We start from the raw sequence: 17095 nt of genomic DNA on the forward strand, positions 1-17095 counted from the left end.
CTGGAAGACAACATGGGAGAAAATCTAGATGACCTTGGGCATGGTGATGCCTTTTTAGATACAACATTAAACACAGGATCCATGAAAGAAAGAAAGAAAGCTGGACTTCATTAAAATTAAAAAAAAAAGAAAATCTGCCCTGTGGAAGACAATAGCAAGAGCACTAGAAGACAAGCCACAGACTGGGAGAAAATATTTGTAAGAGTTCCAGAAAAACATCTATTTTTGCTTCACTGACTATGCTAAAGCCTTTTTGCCTGCGTGGATCACAACAAACTGTGGAAAATTCTTAAAGAGATGGGAACATCAGACCACCTTACCTGCCTCCTGAGAAATCTGTATGCAGGTCAAGAAGCAACAGTTAGAAGTGAACATCGAACAATGGACTGGTTCCAAATTGGGAAAGGAGTACGTCAAGACTGTATATTGTCACCCTGCTTATTTAACTTCTGTGCGAGTACATCATGCAAAATGCCAGGCTGGATGAAGCACAAGCTGGAATCAAGATTGCCAGGAGAAATATCAATAACCTCAGATACGCAGATGACACCACCCTACGGCAGAAAGCGAAGAGGAACTGAAGAGCCTCTTGATTAAAGAGGACAGTGAAAAACCTGGCTTAAAACTCAACATTCAAAAAATGAAGATCATGGCATCTGGTCCCATCTCTGCACAGCAAACAGATGGGGAAACAATGACAGACTTTATTTTTGGGGGCTCCAAAATCATTGCTGAAGAATTGATGCTTTTGAGCTGTGGTGTTGGACAAGACTCTTGAGAGTCCCTTGGACTGTAAGGAGATCCAACCAGTCCATCCTAAAGGAAATCAGTCCTGAATATTCATTGGAAGGACTGATGCTGAAGTTGAAACTCCAATACTTTGGCCACCTCATGCGAAGAACTGACTCACTGGAAAAGACCCTGATGCTGGGATAGATTGAAGGCAGGAGGAGAAGGGAACGACAGAGGATGAGATGGTGGGATGGCATCACCGACTCAATGGACATGAGTTTGAGCAAGCTTTAGGAGTTGGTGATGGACAAGGAAGGCTGGCGTGTTGCAGTCTATGGGGTCGCAAAGAGTCAGACATGACTGAGTGACTGAACTGAACTGAAAATCACTGCAGATGGAGACTGCAGCCATGAAATTCAAAGGCGCTTGCTCCTTGGAAGAAAAGCTATGACAAACCTAGACAGCATACTAAAAAGCAGAGACATTACTTTGCCAAGAAAGGTTCGTCTAGTCAAAGCAATGGTTTTTCCAGTAGTCATGTATGGATGTGGGAGTTGGACCATAAAGAAGGCTGAGCACCGAAGGATCAATGTTTTTGAACTGTGGTGTTGGAGGACTCTTGAGAGTCTCTTGGACTGCAAGGAGATCCAACCAGTCAATCCTAAAGGAAATCAACTGTGAATATTCAGTGGAAGGACTGATGCTGAAGCTGAAGGTCCATTACTTTGGCCACCTGATGTGAAGAGCTGACTCACTGGAGAAGACCCTGATGCTGCGAAAGAGTGAGGGCAGGAAGAGAAGGGTGCAACAGAGGATGAGATGGTTGGATGGCATCACTGACTCAACGGACATGAGTTTGAGCAAGCTCTGGAGTTGGTGATGGACAGGGAGGCCTGGCATGCTGCAGTCCATGAGCTCACAAAGAGTTGGAAACAACTGAGCAACTGGACAACAACATTCAAAATACACAAAGAACTAAAAAATCAGCCATAAGAAAACCCAATTAAAAAGTAGGCCAAAAACCTTAACATACTCCTCATTAAAGAAGATACACAGATGAAACATAAGCATATGAAAACATGCTCCATATCATATGTCATCAGGAAAATGCAAATTAAAACTCTAAAACTCCACTACATGCCTATCAGAATGGCCAAATCAGGAACACCAACACCTCCAAATGCTGACAAGGGTGTGGAGTGACAGGCTCTCACATGCTGCCGGTGAGAGGGCAAAAACAGAACAGTCACTGGGGAGACAGTTTGGCAGTTTTTTACAAGGCTAAACATACCTTACCAAACAATGCAGCAAGTGTACTCCTTGGTATTTATCCAAAGGAGTGAAAACTTATGTCCACACAGAAACCTGCATACAGATGTTTATAGCTCTACTCATTATCACCAAAACATGGACACAACTGAGAAGTCCTTCAATAGGTAAATGGGTAAATAAACTTGGTACAACCAGTTAATTCAATATTTACTGATCAGTCGCTCAGTGTCCAACTCTTTGTGACCCTATGGACTGGGGAGGAGCCCACCAGGTTCCTCTGTCCAAGGAATTCTCCAGGCAAGAATCCTGGAGTGGGTAGCCATTCCCTTCTCCAGGAGATCTTCCCGACCCAGGGATCAAACTCAGGTCTCCTGCATTGCAGGCAGATTCTTTACTATCTGAGCCACCAAGGAAGCCCCCAAATAAATAAAATTACTTACAAAAAATAATGAAGTCTTAAAGTCTTATGACACATACATCATAAACACTTAAAAGGAAACAATCTAAAATACAATAGTAGGGTCTTCCCTGCTGACTCAGTGGTAAAGGATCCTCCTGCCAACGCAGGAGACATGAGCTCGATCCCTGATCTGGGAAAATCTCACATGTTGCCGAGCAACTAAGTCTGTGCGCCACAACTATTGAGCCTGTGCCCTAGAGCCCGGGAGCTGCAGCTACTGAAGCCCGCGCGCCCCGGGGCCTGTGCCCTAGAGAAGCCCGCGCGCCCTGGGGCCTGTGCCCTAGAGCCCGGGAGCTGCAGCTACTGAAGCCCGCGCGCCCCGGGGCCTGTGCCCTAGAGCCCGGGAGCTGCAGCTACTGAAGCCCGCGCGCCCTGGGGCCTGTGCCCTAGAGCCCGGGAGCTGCAGCTACTGAAGCCCGCGCGCCCTGGGGCCTGTGCTCTGTAGCAAGAGAAGCCACTGCAGAGGGGAGTGTGCACACTGCAATCAGAGGGGAGCCCCTGCTGGCCATGACTAGAGAAAAAGCCCATAGAGCAATGACAACTCAGCACAACCATAAATTTTAAAAGATAAAAATAAATAAAACAAAATAGTAATATCTCTAGATATAAGATTGTGGGTAAATATTTTTCTTTACTTTTCAATGTTCTATTATAATGGGTATTAATAATTTTAAAAACATAATAAGCACCTTCTAAGAGGGGGCCTATCAAACCTCTCCTACTCCTTTATTATGTCAACATTCAGACTCCCACACAGTCTCTTTGCACCCTGCAAAAATTCCTTGTAAGAGCAAGTCAACTTGCATTCTAAATCTAATATCCAGGTTCCAGGTAAAACTTCTTACCATGTTAGTAGTGCCACCCTCTATAGTGGTTTATGTGCTATTACACTGTCCACTAATTATTGAGATCCCCCGGTGGCTCAGAGAGTGAAGTGTCTGCCTGCAATGTGGGAGACACGGGTTCAATCCCTGGGTTGGGGAGATCCCCTGGAGAAGGAAATGGCAACCCACTCCAGTACTCTTGCCTGGAAAATTCCATGGACAGAGGAGCCTTGGAGGCTACAGTCCTTGGGGCCGCAAAAAGGCGGACATGACTGAGTGAATTAATTATTAGTTAATTAATAATCAATTCATTATTAAATATTAGTTAACTAATAATTATTATTAGAAAAGTCACACTGCAACCAAGTAATGATGACCAGTCTATGGACTCTGTAATTAGTTATCACCTATGTCATGGCATCTGGTCCCATCACTTCATGGGAAATAAGATGGGCAAACAGTGGAAACAGTGTCAGACTTTATTTTTTTTGGCTCCAAAATCACTGCAGATGGTGACTGCAGCCATGAAATTAAAAGACACTTACTCCTTGGAAGGAAAGTTATGACCAACCTAGACAGCATATTAAAAAGCAGAGACATTACTTTGCCAACAAAGGTCCATCTAGTCAAGGCTATGGTTTTTCCAGTGGTCATGTATGGATGTGAGAGTTGGACTATAAAGAAAGCTGAGCGCTAAAGAATTGATGCTTTTGAACTGTGGTGTTGGAGAAGACTCTTGAGAGTCCCTTTGACTGCAAGGAGATCCAACCAGTCCATCCTAAAGGAGATCAGTCCTGGGTGTTCACTGGAAGGACTGATGCTGAAGCTGAAACTCCAATACTTTAGCTACCTCATGCAAGGAGTTGACTCATTGGAAAAGACCCTGATGCTGGGAAGGATTGGGGGCAGGAGAAGGGGACGACAAAGGATGAGATGACTGGATGGCATCACTGACTCAATGGACATGAGTTTGAGTAAACTCCGGGAGTTGGTGATAGACAGGGAGGCCTGGCGTGCTGCAATTCATGGGGTCGCAAAGATTCGGACACGACTGAGCAACTAAACTGAACGATGTTTTAACACTTAAAATAGCCTCCCACTTTCCAGTTGGGAATTGTGCCCTGCTCCTTGATCAATCTTAGTATCTGTAAAGACAGGGCCATTGAGGTGATTAAATATGGTTACATCATCATCTTGTGGCTAATTTAAACAATACTACAAGCAATATCATACTATTAGGTTGGTGCAAACATAATTGCGGTTTTGGATTTATAATCATTATAATTAGGCTCAAACACATCTTAATCAAAATAGGAACCATTACAATCCACATATTTTTTGCCAATGAGAAACAAGTTTGTTTATTCCTACAGTGTAAAAACTCATGCTTCGGGATTCAACGAACTCTTGGAAAGCATTTTCTGCCTCCTGCTGGTGGCGGAAGTGTTTTCCCTGCAAAAAGTTGCCCAGATGCTTGAAGAAGTGGTAGTTGGTTGGCAAGAGGTCAGGTGAATATGGTGGATAAGGCAAAATTTCATAGCCCAATTCATTCAATTTTTGAGGCATTGGTTGTGCAACATGCAGTCGGGTGTTGTCGTGGAGAAGAACTGGGCCTCTTCTATTGACCAATGACAACTTCAGGCATTGCACTTTTCAGTGTCTCTCAGTGATTTGCCGAGCATTACTTCTCAGATGTTATAGTTTCACTGGGATTCAGAAAGCTTTAGTGGATCAGATGGGCAACAGACCACCAAAGAGTGACCATGACCTTTTTTTTGGTGCAAGTTTGGCTTTGGGAAATGCTTTGGAGCTTCCTCTTGGTCCAACCATTGAGCTGGTTATCACTGGTTGTCATGTAGAATCCATTTCTCACCGCATGTCACAATCTGATTGAGAAATAGTTCACTGTTGTTGCGTAGAATAAGAGAAGACAACACTTCAAAATGATTCTTAAAATTTTCGGTCAACTCATGAGGCACCCACTTATCAAGATTCATCACCTTTCCAACTGGCTTCAAATGCTGAATGACCACAGAACGGTCAATGTTGAATTCTTGGGGCAACTTCTGGGGTAGTTGTAAGAGGATCAGCTTTGATGATGGCTCTCAGGTGGTTGCTGTCAGCTTCCGATGGCCAGCCACTATGCTCTTCATCTTCAAGGTTCTCATCTCCTTTGCAAAACTTCTTGAACCACCACTTCTTGAATGTTCATTAGGAGTTCCTGAGCCAAATGCACTATTGACGTTAAAAGTTGTCTCTACTGCTTTACAACCCATTTTGAACTCAAATAAGAAAATCACTTGAATTTGCTTTTTGTCTAACATCATTTCCATAGTCTAAAATATATATAAAATAAACAGCAAGTAATAAGTCAGTAGCCAAAAAAAAAAAATTTAAGTGAGAAATGCACATTAAAATGATGTATAACATAACTGCATTTAAGAAGGTATTCCAGTAACAACTGGCAACTTTCAACAATGCAAAACTGCAATTACTTTTGCACCAACCTAATAAAAGTAAAAATTGCAAAATTCTTGCCTGTGGCAATTGTCATTACATGCCATAAACTGAAATGAATACATAATGAGTTTCCACAGCAAAGGCAGTAGTGTCTAGTACTGTATTCCTGACCAGAAAAGAAAGTCCTTTCATAGTAATGAAAAAAAAGAGAATTAATGTCCTCTTTGGTTGGGAGGTAAAATGGGCACATGATTCCCAGAACAGAAAGAGTGGCAGGATCTCCTCAACAAGAGGATCTATGGCAACTGTGCATCTCAGCTCTTCTAACTGATCTGGGGAACAGGCTATGTACACTTCTCATACCAAAAATTTATTTCTGGGCCTTTAAGTTCAATTAGGTGCTCCTATTCTGCCACACATTCCATATTTCCAGGATCCATGACTTCTTCCTTTCTTGGGCTCCATTAAGAGGCTGAATACCATTCATAATTTGGCAACGATATAGTTCAGAATTCTCACCTTGCATCCAACCTCTTTGCTTTATTGATATCCTCCCCAAGCTCGGTATTACAGTAAACTCAGTTCTCTCTCCCTGACTGTGAAGAACAAGATAACTTTTAGAGTGACGTCTGAGTTAACACCTCTTACAATCACAACTACTTATTTGCCAACCCAGCTTTATGAGCCACCCATCCCAAAAGAAAAAATATATAGAATTTAGTGGTGTTATGATGAATTGAGCCCATCTGTGGCCTCAAGAACAGCTAGATCTAAGGTGCAATGTCTATCTTTAGTCCCACTGCCTTTCCTCTCATTCCAAGAACTTTTCAGTAATTTTCTGTCAAGCTTACTAATTTAGATGGCTATAAGCATACCAGTGTTTTAAGGTGGGCACCATGTTTCACTTGATCTTTTAACAATCCAATCCATTTTTAAATTACATTAGCCAACAGAGGGTGATACTGCAGACAGGAAATCCAGGAGCTATTAAGGCTTTCATATAAGTTCTTGCAGTCTTTGGCCAATATGGTGAAACCATGTGCCACCTTATAATTAGAATAGATACCACTGCAGCAAGGCAGTTGGTTTACACTGGCTCAGTATAGCCCCTTCCAGCCCTTTGCTGTCAAAGAACACTGATCCACAAAGAAGGACACTTGGCCTGAAGAGAAGTCAGTCGGCTGTTAGAGGTTGCTTCATGCTTGGTTTGTGGCAATATGTGGTCTCAAGCCTTACAAAACACAGTATCCTAGCTACTGTGCCCTCACCCGGAGTGAATCTAGGGTGCTGCAGCAACTGTCTTTGTGAATATATCCACTTCAGAATTTCACAGGGTGAGGGTGAGATCATTTATATGCCTCTTCAATACTACCATATTGGATATTTGGTCTATTTCTGACTGCTGACTCTGGCTCCAAATTGGAAATTTATTTACAGACAATCTTGGGCTTTTCATGGTCCAAACCAGTGAGCCAAACCTACTGCAACTGATCCGTCAGTGTGTTGAAATCAACTACTGGGTTACACCTCAGTTGGTACTATCCAGGATGCACATAATTTTGCCCATTCTGTGAACCTTCCGGGTCCCCAGTTCGTTAGCATTTTTCTGGCCTGACGATGCAGGGTGTCTGTCTTTTCATGTTTTCAGCCACGGATGACACTGGGCAGGTCCATTCATGGAAAACCTTACTGATCACTGCTTTTCTTCATTAAAAAAAAAACACTCCAAATATGCCTTGGGCAATAAGCCCAGACTTTTTAAAGGGGTCTTAATACTTGGCAAATGAACAATACTGTGATATAATCTGTTGTTATTGTTTAGTTGCTACGTCGTGTCCAACATTTTGCAACCCCTTGGGCTGGCTCCTCTGTCCGTGGGAGTTCCCAGACAAGAATACTGGAGTGGGCTGCCATTTCCTCATCCAAGGGATCTTGTATAATAGTAAATGAATAAATTTGGCTGGGCCTGGAGTTTTTTAAGTTTGACTTCCCAGCCACCACCATGGATTACTTCTATATCTAGAGCAGTGGTTTTCAACCCTGACTGCTTACTGGAATCATCTAGGAAGTTTGAAGACAGACACAAACAGCAACAAAGAAATTACACCTGAGACCCATCCTAAATAAATTAAATTGGAATTTCTAGGGATGAGACTCAGGCACTGGTGGTTTTACTTTGCTTTAACTCTCCAAGTGATTCTAGTATGCAGCCAGGGTTGAAAATCAAGAATCTAGAGCAATGTTTTTCAAACTTCAGAATACATCAGTATCACATGGAGGTAATTAAAGTGGATTGTTGGGCCCCACATCTAGAGTTTCTGATTAGGTCTGGGATGAAGTTTGAGAATTTGCATTTCTTTTTCTTTCTTTTTTTTTGAGAATTTGCATTTCTAACAGGCTTCCAGGTGATGCTAATGTGTTGGTTAAAGGACAGCACTGAAAACCACTGGTCTAGAGTGTGCTTTTCAAACTTTAACATCAAAACCCACAATTTTAATATTTCAAACCCATAACACTACCTGAGAATGCTGTTAAAATTCAGAGTCTAATCCAGCAGGCCTGGGGTGGGGTTTGAGATCTGCTTTTCTAATGAGCTCCTAGGTAGTGCCGAAGCTGATGGTCTAAGCACTACATCTTTGAAGAGCAAGTATCTAGAGCTACCAGCCATGTGCCATTTTAAAAATAATCAACCAAACTAGAAGCTGCTGGAGCAAACCCTGAAGGAGGCCAGTTCTGTACACCTGTGATGACATGACTCATTTTGATGACTTCTTTCTGCTCCCTCTGTTCCCCTGATCACATAAACATCCGTACACGGTCTGCAAAACAGTCATGACCACAATGTGATTACTGCAAAACAGCTAACGTCTCCACTAAGGTGAAGGACTACTCATCTGACTTGATACAGCTGGTCACTTCCTTCTCCCTGAAACACTATTTTTAACTTGATTTCCATGACCCTACACTCTCTTGGTTTTTCTCCTGTCTCTCTGACCACTGTCCTGTCAGTTCTTTTTCATCTTTTGAATATTTAAATGTTGGAGGGCCACAGGAATTCATTGTTCAGATTCTTTATATTCACTCCCTCGGTGATCTCATCCAGGGTTATGGCTTTAAATACTACCTGTACGCTGATAAAACTCGAATTTATCCCAGTGCAGACTGCTTCCCTGGATTATAGACATGTATGTTCAATTGGCCTGATGTACACGCCCACTTGGTCGGTTGTCTATTAGTATCTAAAACAGCTTATGACCGTCCCTTTCTCCCAAAGCAGAAACTCTGCCCTCCCCGTAGCCTTTGTTAATTCACTCATGGGCAGTTGCATCCTTTCAGGTGTTCTGGCCCCAAACTGCAATCACCACTGACCTTTCCTCTGTCACAGCTGACACCTGGTCCACCAGTAAATCACGCTGCCTCTGTCTTCAAACTGTGTCGAATGGTTTCTCGCTGCTCCCGTCGTTACCGCTTTGGCCCAAGCCACCAACGTCTCTTTTAAGTCTCCTAAGCAGTCTGTCCGCTTTCATCTTTCACCTCTCCCTCTGTCTGTCATCAATACAGGATCCAGAGTGACCCTGTCAAACCATTAACTCAAATTAGGTCACTAATTTGATTAAATTGTTCCAATGGCTTCTAATCTCCCTCATATGGGAAGGCAAAAAAATCCTCTCAATAGCCCACAAAGTCCTAAACAATCTGTCCCACCAGCATTCTTCATCAGACCTCATTTCTGTGCTGCTTTTATGGGAATTCACTGCACTCCAGCCACTCTCACTTTCCTACTACCTCTCAAACACACGAGGCATTCCACTTCAGGCCTCTGAACCTGACAGTCCCGTTGCCTGCAACATCATTCCCTCCAGGTAGCCACCCGGCACACTCCCGCACCTACACGGCTCCACTCAAGCGTTACATTTATCCTTTAAGGAGGCCCTCCTGGCTCCCCTACCCAAACTTCTATCTAAACTCTTTCCAATAGTCTGTGTCTCACTTTCCTGCTTTCTTTCCCCTAGCCCTTACATACTCTCTATATATATACACACACAGACAGACACACAGATACACCACTATATATACAAAATAATATATACATGTACATACCAAATACATAATTCAATATATGTGCATAAATGTGAAATTTACCTTGCTTATTATCTCCCCCCAGTACATAAAGTGTCAATGAAGGTTGGGAATTTCACCTGTTTGGTTCACTGCTGTAATTCTACTGCTAAAAACAGCCACTGGTAAATACTAATAGGTGCTCAATAAATATCTGCTGAAAGACTAAGTAAAGCAAGAGATACCTATTTTTACACTAATATGTGTCCCAGACACCACTTAAGAAAGTGTCTTAAGAGTGTGGGTGTAACCAACTGTGGCAAATGATGATGATAAATCAAAAAAGATGAGAACAGAGAATTGACCACTGGATAGAGCACTGTAACAGTCACTGGTGACCTTGACAAGAGTTCCAGTGGTGAAATAAAGTACAGCCAAGGCTGAACGGGAGAAAAAGAGCTGAAGACAGTGAGTACAGATGACTTTTTCAGTTATTTTCTCTTAACATGAAACCACTGCATATGACGCCACCTCTTTTCAGAATGCTATAGCTTCACTCACTTCCCCTGATGACTTTGCCTCTCTGTTGTCCTTAAAGACCCAGCCTGCTTAGGTATTCCACTCACTGGGACACATCCGTGTTACTGTTACATGCCTGCATATACCACATCCCAGGTACACTAATGCCATCCCTGGTACACACAGGATTCTCACACTTGACTGACAGGGTTTAACTCCTAATACCTTAAGGCTGAGACCCTTGCACAAAGAAGGAGTTCAATAAATATTTCTTGGATGAGTGAAAAGCCTTGAAGAAACAGTAAGTTGATAGTTTCTAAGGAACTATTCTTATTTCTTAATAGTTTCTAAGAATTTATTTACCATATGTTTTCCTTAATTTATATCCAAAATATATTTTATTAGTTATCTGTATATTAGACATCATAAATAAAAATGGAAACAATTATAATACAAATCTAAAATTTGTCTTTTACTGTAATAATATACACAAGGTATTTATGATAGTTTGAACAATTATTCTATATAATTCCAACCTTTGCCTGAAAACATGTTCATTTTACCTCTTAACTATGCAGCATTTGAAAAACAACCATAAATATTTTGATATCCAAACACACAAAATGAAATCTTACAGAAAAAAGTTATTATATAGTCTGTGAAAGTTAAGACCACCAATTCTAGTTACTTAAACATGGGGACTTTTTACTAAATCTGTATGTTACTTAATACTTTCTGAAGTACGGCTTTTGGATATTACACAAAGCTTAAGAAAATTCTGGAATCAATTTTGAAGGAGGGAGTTCTACCCATTTCTCAAACTGCTTATTTAATAATTCTACACATGCATGTTTTGAGATACAGATTGGCAATGTGTTTCCTAAACAGAATCATCTGGGGGCACTGTGTGAAAACAACTCTCTGGGATCCAGCTCTAGAGGATTCTAGCTTAGTACATCTCATGAAAAGGCTAAAAAAAATGGCAAAAAGCTCCTTAAATGACTCTGATGATCAGTCAGGTTTGGGAAATACTGACCATATATCTGGAAACATTAAGTAGACAACAAGTAGGCTTGTAGTAATTTCCGTAAGACCTTAGAAAGTTGCTACCCTCAACCCATAAACACAAAAACACTGGTCCACCACGGAAACATCATTCATTCCAAAATGCTTTTCCAACAATTCTGACTTGTGTTGAATAAATGAAATTTTTATACGATAAACACAGAGTTGTTAGAAACCACTTTTACTAGATCATGGTGAAGCCTGATCAGTGTTTTTTCTTAAGAGCACCACCTGCCACAATTGATGAGCTACTATACCTTTCATTTTATCTAAAGAAAAAAAAAGTAGAAACAAAATGCACCAAGTTAACTACATTCCACTAATGGTCTTCACTGGTGATACATGTTTTGAGAACTATCAGTAACATCCACTACTTCAAATACAAACTTGTCAAAAATGTGTTGATGGGTGGTATCTAGAAAAAACTAATTTAAAAAGCTATTGTATCCTTTGGGAAGACAGCTGGCAAAAGTTTCAAAATACAAACCACACTACAGATGTGCATTTTATATTAAAACTGCCATTAGTCTATAACTTACTCTTAAACCTGTAACAGACATTTAATAACTAGAGAATTTTATCAATATAACTTGGGACACAGAAAAAAAAAGCAAATTAAGAAAAAAAAGTTACTAAAATTCTGACAGTGAAACAAATTTCTATATAAATCAGTAATACTGAAATAAATATAACTAAAGGACAGAACCCTATATACATACTGTATACACACATATCTAGTAAAAAGAAGTAAGACAACTACACGTAACACAGACAAAATGGATAGTCATGTGGCACCACTGGTGCCAATGCTAGATGTAGTAAGATGACAGAACTGCAAAGCAAATGATCATTACTTTTGTCTTTCCAACCAATACAGCACTTACATTTTCAAAACGTAAAGACAATGACTTGCTCATTCTGGTATAGTCTTACATTCAGACTAAGTTATATTTAATAAGTTTACCAAGTTTCAAGCAAATATGAAAACAAAACAGATGATAAATACAGCAATGACTTTTTATTAATAAGGCTAACATTACAGCAACATTGTTTTCCACCATGGTACCATTTATAAAAACTTCATTTGCTGCTGTGACATAATTGAAAAATTACAGTAGTAACTATACCTGTGTTTCAAACCCTGAATCAAAACAAATTTGAAAATGTTGAACTTTCACAAACAAGAATGATTTCTACCATTATTGCTTGAAACAAAATTTCCAGAACTCTTTGATTGATTGCTAAATTATAGTCTTAGTACTGTATTAAATTTGTGCCACAATTTCAGGATGCAATTGCCATGGCAATTTTTTTTTCTTTTTATTGCCATGGCAATTTTCAAGCAAACTTTTTACTGTTACAAATTATTTTAAGGGTGAATCATTTGCATCAAGTCACAAGCATGTATCCAATTAAGGCAAAAATTAGACTAATCTGTCATTTTGAAACATTTTGAGACACTACATGTATGGTTATGCAACTATGTATACCAAAGGAAAGCAAAACCATCTCTTCCTTGCAGTTTACTGAAACACAATTTTAAAAATTCAAGTCATGTGACATATAGGTTCAAATTACTGCTAGAAGAATAAACAAAGCATCATTTATCCCATCAAAAAAAAATCATATCTAGTTTCAGAAGATCTTCATACCATATTACTCTCAACTACCAAGGAGTAAAAACAACAGAAGTGCCCCTCAACATCCTTCACACCTATCTACCCCACCTACTGAAAGGAACCTAACAGACTGAATATCTGGAGGAGGGCTTCAGTCAAGGCTGTTTCAACTAGATAAACTTAACTACCCCTGAACTGTCAGAGACTTAAGACATGGAAAAGAAAAGAGAAAATGGAAAGGATCCGGGAAAAAGACAAAGAACTGGGGTAAATTCTACTCTTGGGGTGAATAACACACAAGATGGTAAAGAATCTGCCTGCAGTGCAGGAGACCTGGGTTCGATCCCTGCATGGGGGAAGATCCCCTGGAGAAAGAAATGGAACCTAATCCGGTATTCTTGCCTGGAGAATTCCATGGACAGTGGAGCCTGGCAGGCTACAGTCCATGGGGTCACAAAGAGTCTGACAGGACGAAGCGCGCACACACACATACACACTGAACCCCAAACACTGTCTCATTTCCTATTCCACAATCTCAGTTTCTGCTCTCTTTATCTTTATTCTATCTTGCCCTACCTTTTGTCTTAGGCCTCCCTCCCTCTCTCACAGAGCATAAATGTGCAGACATGCAAAACAGATCTTTATTTATGGTATTTAAATACCAGAGTGTTTTGCCTACAAACATCAAACCATGATACCAAATAGGTTTTAATTGCACAGTTTAAGCCCTGTGAAACATAGATATGGGGATAAAACTGGGTAATCAAATCCAATCACAGAATCTCTTAAAAACACATACACACACACAGTCTCAAAATGTTTTAGAACACATCTCTATTTATCAACGACAAATATGCTGTGCTTAGACAATAATCAACGGTCTAAACTAATCTTTGCAGCTCTTCATCTGCCACAAAAGTTCTGCTGAGACACTGATGGAAAATAGTATTTCAAATACACCGCTCATTAAAGAAATGCAAACAAGCACTGGGACCAACTTTAAGATGACGGTCAAAGAAGAATTAAAATGTAGACAAAATTGTGATTTAAGTAAAAATACATATATACACAAAAGTAAACTTATTTAGGAGTGCTTTACCAAAAAGGACACAGGAGAAATGGAAATAAGAATTATTTTAGCACCTAAAATGATTTGGGAGTGGTGGTGGTGTGTGGATGAGTTTAATGAACCCTTCCCCTCAAAATGCCTTCAGGTGTGCAAATTTTAAAGTCCTCTGAATTGCCTGAAGGTTGCCGGGATTTCTATCTGCTGATAACAGCAGGCAGTGAAACCTCAACGAGTTATTACGGCCAAGAGCCATAATAGTGCCCTCTAGGATGCCACCCGGGGCGCGCTCCCCGGGACCAGCCTAGAGCTTACGGGACTCTTCAGCGCTCTCTACTAGGTAAAGGACTTCCCTCTGGCGCTTTAAGAATTCGTCTAATAATCAGTCTCCGACGAGATTTCAGGGGGTAAAAATGCAACCCACAGCAGCTTTCGGTACACTGCATCCATCTGAGGAAGGGAGGAGGGAGGACCCGCGCGGACCTAGGGCCATCGCACCGATCCGAGGGGGAGACTCGGGATACGAAGACGGGGAAGGGGGCCGGTTTCCCGGGTGCCCCGAGGGCAGAGTCGGGACCAGACGGCCCCGGGCCTCCCCTTCGGGGCGCGGTGCCCTGCAGGAGCGGGCCGCGGGGGGACGCCGGCCGCCCCCGGGCCCCGTACCTGATGATGTCGTCGCTGTGGCCCCGGTAGAACTTCTGCCGGTGCTCGCGCGGGCTGTACACCACGCCGACGCCCGCCACGAAGTACACGATCTCCTTGGCCGCCGTGTAGTAGAGGTTGTTGCGGCACTGGTGGCCCCGGTAGCCGTACACCCACTCGAGCCGCAGGTGGCAGCTCGGGGCGCTCCTGGCCGCCATGTCGGGGCGCCCAGCCCGCGCGCCGCTCCGCTCTGGCGCCCGGCGGCGGGAGGCGGCGGCGGCCGGGCGAAGCAAGTCCTCCCTCGGGCGGCCGGCACTCGCCGCCTGCCGCGTCCTCTACGCCGCGCCCGGCAGCCGCATGCCGCCTCTCCCGGCCGCCGCCGGCGCCGCCTCAGCCCACGGGCGGGAGGGGAGCCCTCGCCTCGCGGCGCATGCTGAGGGCCGCGGGCGCCGCCGGCCCTCAGGTGAGAGGGGGGATTGCCGCGCGCCCTCCCTTCGTCGCCTCGGCCGCCTGGTCTCCTCAGCCCGCAGTGCCCAAGCCGTGAGCCGAGCGAGCGAGGACCCGCCTCCTGTCTCCACGCCTCAGCCGCCGCCGCACCGGTCCCCTTGCTGCGTTCCCGTCCCGCCGCGGCCTCGTCCCACAGCTCGGCGGGCCCGCGCCCCGCGCGCGCCCGAGCCCAGACCCGCGCCGCGCGCCCCCCAAGCCCAGACCCGCGGCGTGCGCGCCCCCGACCCCAGACCGGTGCCGCTCGCACCCCCAGCCCAGACCCGCGCGTGCGCGCCCCCGACCCCAGACCTGCGGCGTGCACGCGCCCCCGACCCCAGACCGGTGCCGCCCGCCCCACCAGCACAGACCCGCGGCGTGCGCGCCCCCGAGCCCAGACCCGCGGCCCCGGCCCCCGCCGCCCGCGCGCGCCTCGCCCCGCCCCTCCCAGCGGGGGCGCTCCCGGGCCCGTTGCTGGGTCCTGGTTCTCCTGCTCTCCCTCTAGCTGCACGTTTCTAGCTCGGCTATCTTCGACCAGGACCAATGACCTCTGCTGCCCTGACCGCATCCCGCTCCGGCTCCGGGCGGACTCTCGGCCACCCTTGCCGCCTGCTGCTGCAGAGCGCCTGTCGTTCTCACCAGACCCCCGTCCTCGGCCAGGACTACACTTATCATGGAAGAATCAACACTAGGATGTTAACCTCCTTGTTTAATTCTTCCTCTTACCTTGTGCGTGTGTATGTTTTTCTGGCCGCTTCATAGTGCTCGCTGTAGCAGACATTGCGTGGGACTAAAACATGACGTCCTAAATACACGTTTTCTTATTTGTATACGTGACCTCAAAGCTAAATGTAGAATTTAACTCGTAAAATCACACGCCAGATCCTATTTCCTGATAAACAGCAATGGTACTTTCAAAGCTAAAAGTAGAATTTAAATCGCAAAATCACATGCCAGAGCCTATTTCTTGATAAATAGCAATGGTACCTGAGAGGGAAATGGCAACCCACTCCAGTGTTCTTGCCTGGAGGATCCGGTGAACAGGGGAGCCTGGTGGGCTGCTGTCCATGGGGTCGCACAGAGTCGGACACGACTGAAGCGGCTTAGCAGCAGCAGCAGCAGCAATGGTACCTGATTTTGTTTTTTTAGAGAACTGTTTTGATACTTCTCGAATGGTGGTGGTGGTGAAGATGTCAGTCTTAATGACGCTGGAGAATGAGCCTGTAAGCACAAATACTAGAAGCAATGAGTTCTATGTCAGTTCCTCTCCTACTCAGTTTTCTGAATGCCTCCTCTCTCACGGAATTTACCAGTACCTGCAAAAATAATTTGAAGTCAGTGTTTTGAAAGATTTTAAATCCAGAGTGATAACCCCAAAGTTTACAACAAGATGTAAATGGTGATTGCAGCCATGAAATTAAAAGATGCTTACTCCTTGGAAGGAAAGTTATGACCAACCTGGATAGCATATTAAAAAACAGAGACATTACGTTGCCAACAAAGGTCTGTCTAGTCAAGGCTATGGTTTTTCCAGTGGTCATGTATGGATGTGAGAGTTGGACTATAAAGAGAGCTGAGCACCGAATAATTGATGCTTTTGAACTGTGGTGTTGGAGAAGACTCTTGAGAGTCCCTTGGACTGCAAGGAGATCCAACCAGTCCATCCTAAAGGAGATCAGTCCTGGGTGTTCATTGAAAGGACTGATGCTGAAGCTGAAACTCCAATACTTTGGCCACCTGATGGGAAGAGTTGACTCATTTGAAAAGACCCTGATGCTGGGAAAGATTGAGGACAGGAGGAGAAGGGGACAACAGAGGATGAGATAGTTGGATGGCATCACCAACTGGATAGACATGGCTTTGGGTAAACTCCAGGAGTTGGTGATGGACAGGG

General features: G+C 43.7%; 1 protein-coding gene across 10 annotated transcripts in view; it reads right to left on the reverse strand.

Moving 5' to 3' along the window:
- The window catches only part of EML5 (EMAP like 5), a 151456-nt gene extending 136394 nt beyond the window's left edge, over window positions 1-15062 (reverse strand). For all 10 annotated transcript variants that reach the window (XR_006270152.1, XM_043472724.1, XM_043472723.1 and 7 more), the window contains exon 1: window positions 14740-15062. Coding sequence is in view for 9 of the 10 variants with exons in the window: in XM_043472724.1 (XP_043328659.1) it covers window positions 14740-14936 (197 nt within the window). In the remaining variant the exon portion in view is untranslated. The remainder of the gene's footprint in view (window positions 1-14739) is intronic.
- Between the last annotated feature and the right edge of the window lie 2033 nt (window positions 15063-17095).

This window comes from Cervus canadensis, chromosome 6, assembly GCF_019320065.1.
Source record: "Cervus canadensis isolate Bull #8, Minnesota chromosome 6, ASM1932006v1, whole genome shotgun sequence".
NCBI classification, from domain to species: domain Eukaryota; kingdom Metazoa; phylum Chordata; class Mammalia; order Artiodactyla; family Cervidae; genus Cervus; species Cervus canadensis.